General features: G+C 42.3%; 1 protein-coding gene across 1 annotated transcript; it reads left to right on the forward strand.

Moving 5' to 3' along the window:
* The first annotated feature begins 1,379 nt into the window (after positions 1-1,379).
* On the forward strand, positions 1,380-6,804 carry LOC108365450 (uncharacterized). The gene is made up of 3 exons (XM_017619480.1): positions 1,380-1,619; positions 3,516-3,641; positions 3,806-6,804. The coding sequence occupies exons 1-3, from the start codon at positions 1,380-1,382 to the stop codon at positions 4,310-4,312; spliced, it is 873 nt and encodes a 290-aa protein (XP_017474969.1). The 3' UTR covers positions 4,313-6,804.
* The last annotated feature ends 687 nt before the right edge of the window (positions 6,805-7,491 follow it).

Here is a 7,491-nt window from a genome sequence, read left to right on the forward strand (position 1 = left end):
GTTTACGAGGCTTTTACGAGTTTAAGGGAGGACTCTTTCTATGTTCTTTGTGATAACGAAAGGGCTGCCACGTTTGTACTATAAATTGTTTTTGGGCTAGGGAATAATTATTAAAAAATTAGTATATCGGAATTTTAATTTAAGTATACATACGTGACTTAATATTATAGTTAAACGAGTAACGTGCAGTTAAAATCTGCTTCCGAGATACGCCGTCGATATATTTGTCAAGAGTGTAGTCCGACATGGAAAGAGAAGTGCTTCGAGTAAATTTAGAACACTAATCGTTTAGCTTAAAATCGTTTTGCGATGTTTATGCAATTGATTACGAAATAACGAAATGACGCAATTAAAACTTTGTTAATTTTGAAATTTTAGATTTAAGTGATTTTTGTTTTGTTTGTAAATCAAAAAGAAAATTTTATTCATTCAACTTTTTTCATTTTTGTAAACAATTGAGTTGAGTATCAATAAAATATAACGACTGCCGTGCTTTTTTGAACTCGGCCAAAATCGCTTGGGCGGTTACAGCGCCAAATAAGAAGAAAAGTAGTAGCTATCAGCAGTTTCGAACGTCAGAAATCTACTAGACAGGCACAGAAATTTTTTGGCATGGTTAACTACTATCACCGATATATCAGGGACATCAACAGTTATAAGTTTTATCAGTAAAACGTTGATCCATAACAGTTAGTAGATTAGAAATATTTTTTATTTATAACCCAACCCCCAATAAACTTAAGTAAATTGATTCTTTCCAAGAATAAGCGCCATCTTGCCTTTCTAAGTGTACATAAAATACAAAATACATAGAAACGTATTTATCTCTTGTGTATTAACAAAAAATTTACAATTTCTAAAAATACAAATGTGCTACAAAAAAATATGCAGGGGTTCTCATCAGGGTTTCCGTTTTGGGCTTTCCCTACCAAAATTGGTAGGTTTTTTTTCTCGATTGTGGAATGGTAGGACGCTTAAAATTTTGGATAGGTTTCTTTGCTCATAAAACTGAAAACATCTCTGGCTTGTTGTAATGTGTCACTTTGTCAGCACTGTGAGTAGGCTTGCTAAATTTAGACAATATCAATTTTACCCTCATTCATTTAAAAACCTCGTTGCTGAGAATGTTCGGAGTGTTCGGTGTGTGCAGACGTACTTTTATTTCGCTCTGTTATTTTATTATATTTTCTTTCGTAAGGGAGAACTTTTGCGGAAAATGTACTAAAGCCTTTTCAAGATCTGATGCTAATCTGCTGCCGTGTAATGGGTTTTGTAAAACAACTTTTCATCGTGTTTGCTGTAAAGACATTTCTGAATATGATTTAAATTTGGTCAAAACTAAACGTAACCTATTATATCTTTGTCATGAGTGCGTTGTCATGCCAGATAAAGTCATTAAAGCTCTCAATGCAGTTCTTGTAACTCAAAAGCTTAGTATTGATCGTATTTCAAACACTTTTGATGCTAAATTCAAAGATTTATCGAAACAATTTGATGCAATAAAAGATCTAATAATTTCCTTGCATCCGACCAACAACAACTCGAGTGCAAATAACCTGAACGCTGTGAATGCTGATATGATGGCTGCGGAATTCAATGCCAGAAAAACAGCTGCTAATGTTTATTTATTTATTTTATTTATTTTAATATATTTATAATCTAGAAAATATACAGGTTTCTTACAGATTATTATGTTCTAGAAAAAAAGTATCGTGGTTTCGAAGACTTCTTATAGGAATATTGAATAAAATGCGTTCTAGTAAGAAAGGACGGTCAATCGCCCCACGTACAATGTCAAAGACAAAATGTTAAGTTGATTAGCTGACATCTAGCATTATAAGGAGGAATCGGATCAGTAAAATGTAAAGAGCGCAGGGAAATCGAATAAACATTTTTTGTATTCGTTCAAGTCTCCTTATATGGCAGTCAAAATATGGTCTCCAGATGAAGACAGCGTATTCCAACTTGGAGCGCACAAGTGAGGTAAACAACAGTTTCAAGGTGTAAGGATCACTAAAATCTGAACTAAATCGGCGAATGAAAGCACACATGGAATATGACTTTGCTATAGTGCAGTTTAGGTGGCTCTGAAACCGGAATTTAGAACCAAAATCACACTGCCATCGGAAATTTCACTCACTGTGCTTAGCCGGGAACTACCAATGTAATATGACGTAGGGATAAGGGAACGTGATTTAGTGAAAGAAACATGAAAGCACTTTTTTATATTTAAATGTAATTGGTTTTTACCACACCAGGAAGCAACATTAATAAGATCCGATTGGAGCTTATCAGAATCTAAACTACTTGAAACAGTTGAGAACACTTTCAAGTCGTCATCATATAAGAGAAAGTTCGAGTGTTTAAAGCAGTTAGAGATGTCATTAATAAAAATGAAGAATAGTTGGGATCACTTTTCCAGTTGGGGTTTTTATTTGTAACTTGCACATTCGGAACAGACTGCATAGGTGGCGAAACAGGCGAAAGCGCGACAGCATTTGCATAAGACATAGTAGTCTGAGAATGCAGAGACAAAGCAGGCAGAGAAAGCCCATGCAGAGCAGCAGAGCTTGGCGTTGTCATCACACTAGTTGTTTTAGTGTTAGCATCCCGTAAAAGCAACGAGACTGATGTGCACTCAGCGGAATTGGTAAAAGATGTTGTTTTCGTAGCTACTGCATTATTGGGAGCAGCACCGGCAGATACGGCAGCTCCACTGAGCGACGTGGGAGCAGAGGAAGAACTAAATGACGTCGTCTTGTTCGCAACGTCAGTGATAGCAGCTTCAGTGTTCGCAGCAGCGGCGACCGGAGACGAAACAGCAGGTGAGGAAGAATACGCAACTGCAGGCAAAGAAAAAGCAATACGAATACATTTTATTTCCAAAGTAAGTAACGATATGCTAGCATCTCTATTATTGAGTTTAGTCTGCAGTGAAAGAGTTTGAGCATGCAGGGCATCGAACTTTTGCATTAGCTGCTTCTTATCATCATGCAATGCATTCACTAAAGATAATACACGGGCATTCTCACTTCTAAGGGCGGCAATTTCTTTAAAAACTGCAAGCAAGGTAACTTGCTGCTTGTTATTGAGTTCGTTTGAACTTCCGATTGTATTCCTTTTTTGAGAGTCAGACGAGACTAAGTTAACAACATTCTCAGCCGAGGCTGCGGATGGTGTAGGCAAGCGATTCGATTTACGGCGCTCATACAGGCAATGTTTGCAAAAAAACGGCTTGTCAGCCGAAAGAAGAAAATCAAGATCAGCCGGCAAAACACCAACACAGTCTAAATGAAAAAACCCTTTGCATCCCGCACACAGCACCATAGGTTGGGCGCGATCAACCTTTTGACCGCACAAGCAAGGCATATTAATAATAGAATTTTATCAAACAATTTTATTGTGAATAAATCACTAAGTTAGGAGTCACTGTCTCAATGAAGCACCATACCAGCACCAATAAATAAAAGATACTTGGAATATTGGTAAATTAGCGCACTAAGCGGAGCGATTAGAAAACACGTCCGAACAGTAGCACGTCTAACTTGTTAACTTCTTACAACAATAACTACTTTTGTTCCTCGCCTGGTGTTTTTGAGTTTTCCGCTGTCCCTCATCCATTTAATTCGCCACGAGCACAGTTTGTGAGTAACGTTAACGGTATCTCTGCCGCTCGTTTGGATTCTGCTGTGACAATCGCTACAGCTGTCAATACACTTGTAACAAACGATAGCACATACACCTCTGTCAAGAGGAGTGCAAAACTATCGCGCTCTCCGGTGAGAAAGCAACTACGCNAGCACAGTTTGTGAGTAACGTTAACGGTATCTCTGCCGCTCGTTTGGATTCTGCTGTGACAATCGCTACAGCTGTCAATACACTTGTAACAAACGATAGCACATACACCTCTGTCAAGAGGAGTGCAAAACTATCGCGCTCTCCGGTGAGAAAGCAACTACGCTCTGCTGGACTCTTGCCCACTGAGCAACAACAGAAAGTACGCGAAATACAAGCGCATAATGGCTTTAAGGAAGGCGAGAATGAGCGAATGATGGAGAGGAGAGAGGATGCACTAACACTACTAGGCGAGAAGATCCGTGAGCTTATCAACATGATCGAAGCTCAGAGCCGTGTCAACATACCCATGAAAGATGTTACATCTACATCTCCAAAAGAACTAATTGGTCGGACGCTACAACAACAACCGCTGCAGATTATCAACGAGGGAATAACAAAAACCCACGGTAGTGCACCGCCTACAGATCAAAGCGCGGCAACAGGCCCAGCATCCAGCCAATCGGAGGAGCAGTAGACTGAAGTAAAGACTGAAAGAACTTAGTGCTAATGTCAAGAATATCCGAAAGACGGCCAAAAATTAGTTGCTCTTTGAGCTGAAAAAACCACGACCCTGCTACCCAGAAATTTAAAACTGCGGCTGAGCATATACTTGGGGAAAGCGCCCATGTGCGCTCGCTTACTCAAGAGTCTCTTCTAGAGGTGAAGGATATAGATGAGGTAACGACGAAAGACGAGGTGTCTAATCTGGAACCAACGGTAATCCGCTCAATGCGTGCTGGCTATGGGGATACGCAAATATGCACCCTTAGCCTGCCGTCAGTGATTGCCCGAGAGCTAGTAGGAAAAGCCAAAATACGCATAGGCTGGGTCAATTGCCGAATAAGGTCTAAAGAAGTTCTGACGAGATGCTATAGGCGTCATGATTATGGGCACATGTCTAGAAACTGTAAGAGCGCAGGAACGATCCGCGCTATGTTTTAGATGCGGAGGAAAGGATCACAAGGCTAGAGACTACAAATTCACCATCTTGTTTCCCCTGTGCCAAAGCTGGTGAAAGTAGTACAAGACACGCGACCGGTAGTCGTATGTGCGCCGTCTTCCAAAGAGCAAGAGGAAAACAACAGCACCAATGAAATTTCTGCAGTTGAACCTTAATCACTGTCCAGCAGCGCAAGATCTGCTCAACCCAACCGTATACGAACTTGGTATCGATATTGCGATCCTTAGCGAACAATATAAGAATAAAAGCGAAGCGTTTTGGGCTAGCAACACAACCAGTAGGTGCGCGATATGGAGCTGCGGAGCTCCCGACCTGTCCTTTATAAGTGGAGGACTAAGCGGAACCACAAACTGGTACATAAGCAATGCTTACACGCAAAGCGATCACAAGGCCATAATCATAAGCATTGAAAAACAGAGCCGCAACAACACCGCTGCCACGAGTGGAAAACAAAAAGCTTCGACGAAGAGCTGTTCGAAATAGTCTTCGGTGAAGTAAAAATAACCACCGTCGAGAAAGCGCCGAAAGAACTGATGAAAGCACTCAAAAGTGTATGCGATATTTCGATGGCGAGAAGGAAACGACACAATACACGCAAACCCGCTTATTGGTGGAATGATGAAATTGGCGATCGGCGAGTACAATGCAACCGGGTCAGAAGAGTGTGTCAGCGTGTTCGCACACGCAACGAAGCAAATGCCGTTGAGCCTAGGCTGGTCTATAAATAAAAGCGAAAGCTCTTAAAAAACGCAATACGTGACAGCAAGCGCAAAATTTTCAGCGATCTGTGTGAAGATATTAGCAATAACCCGTGGGGACTCGCCTACAGGATAGTCATGAAAAAGCTAAAACGCACAACACAACCAACATGCCCTGTTCTGCTGGCTCAAATCGTACAGGTCCTCTTTCCGGCTCTACTTGATTTCGTAAGGCCAACGCCCCGTGCTTTCACTGCTATCCCTTGCATAACCATTGATCCTGAGAGCTGGCAGAAACATACCTTTACACAAAGCTCCAGGGCCCGATGGGATCCCGAATATAGCCCTAAAAAAGCCATTGAGATAAAGCCGTGCGCATTTGCTAGCGCTTTCAAGACGTTCCTTCAAGAGGGCATATTCCCGAACATCTGGAAACAGCAGCAACTTGTCCTTATACCGAAAAAAACAAATCCGTCGGCACCTTCTGACTACAGGCCACTCTGTATGCTCGACTCCACGGGGAAGCTATCCGAGCAGATAATTAAAAACCGCTTAGAAACTCATGTAGATAGACATCTATCAGAAAACCAGTTTGGCTTTAGAAAAATGGGCTTTACGACTGATGCGATCGAGCTGGCAAAGTACATAGCGGAAAAAGCGATTGAAGGCAAACGTTGGCTGTGAGGCACAAAAGAATACTGCCTGGTTGTTACGCTAGACGTAAAAAATGCATTAAATAGTGCTCCTTGGAAGGAAATCCGTCCCGCATTACGAGCCCTAAGGTCGCATTATACCTGCAAGCCATTCTGGGGAGCTACCTCAGTAACCATACCCTCAGATACAGCAGTGACAATGGGTCTAAGGATTATGCACTCACGGCCGGAGTACCACAGGTATCGGTGCTTGGAACATCATGTATGATGGAATCCTACGCCTATCCACCCCAGATGGCGCCACTTTGGTTAGATTTGCAGACGATGTCTCAGTCGTGGTCACCGGGAAAACACTAGCAGAAGTAGTGGCGATTGCGGAAAAGTCTAATCAGTGCGGCACAAGAATGGCTATGTGCGAGATCCCTCACACTTGCAACGCACAAAACAGAAGCAGTTCTTATAAGCAGCCGCAAAAAAGTGGAAGGTGTAACACTAACTGTCGGAGGGAGTGTAATCTCATCAAAGCCCTACGTAAAATACCTCGGGGTATTGATAGATCATCGTTTATGCTCCCGAGATCATCTCAACGACGTCAACGAGAAGGCGGCGAGGGTAAGTCATCTTTGTCCACACTGATGGCAAACATTGGGGGACCTAAGCAGCAGTCTAGACGAGTACTAGCAGGGGTAGTTAGATCCATACTCATGTACGGATGTACAATCTGGTACGACGCATTTAAACGCTCATCGTACGTTCAGGGTATGAACGCAACTTATCGCTTATGCGCATTAAGAGTATGCTCTGCATACAGAACAGTTTCAGAAGACGCAGCACTTGTCATCTCCGGGAGGCTCCCACTTGACCTATTGGCGCAGGAAGCAGTTGAAAAAAGAAAGGATAAGCACGAGACTCGCACCCCTTTATTGCGACAAAACAGCATATCGCAATGGCAAGCGCGGTGGAGTTGCGCAACAAAAGGCAGGTGGACACATCGCCTCATCCCTAATATCGATGATATAATATATAATATAATATCTACCTAACACAAATCCTTAGCGGGCATGGATGTTTTAAGGCCTACCTTCATCGCTTTGGGCATGGAAGCAATCTATACTGCGACTACTGTGGTCCTGATGAGATAGAGGATGCGTAACACGTACTCTTGTCCCCGATTCAGCACCCAGAGAGAAAAGCTCAATGAACGTCTCGGCAGCGTAGTTACACCCGAAACACTAGTCCCACTGGCATTGCAAAGCCAATACGCTTGAAAGGAATGTAAAGCCACCTGTGCCCTAGTTATGCGGCAACTTCGCAACAGCGAGCAAGTGAGACGTAGGGAAGA

Source organism: Rhagoletis zephyria, unplaced genomic scaffold (genome assembly GCF_001687245.7).
Source record: "Rhagoletis zephyria isolate East Lansing unplaced genomic scaffold, Rhagoletis_zephyria_1.1 Rzeph_scaffold_01875, whole genome shotgun sequence".
Taxonomy (NCBI): domain Eukaryota; kingdom Metazoa; phylum Arthropoda; class Insecta; order Diptera; family Tephritidae; genus Rhagoletis; species Rhagoletis zephyria.

Coding starts and splice junctions, on each gene's coding strand:
- LOC108365450 (XM_017619480.1), top strand. CDS start 1,380: ATGCCAGATAAAGTCATTAAAGCTCTCAATGCAGTTCTTGTAACTCAA. Junction 1,620..3,515: donor CCAGAAAAACAGCTGCTAAT/GTTTATTTATTT, acceptor CGGAGCGATTAG/AAAACACGTCCGAACAGTAG.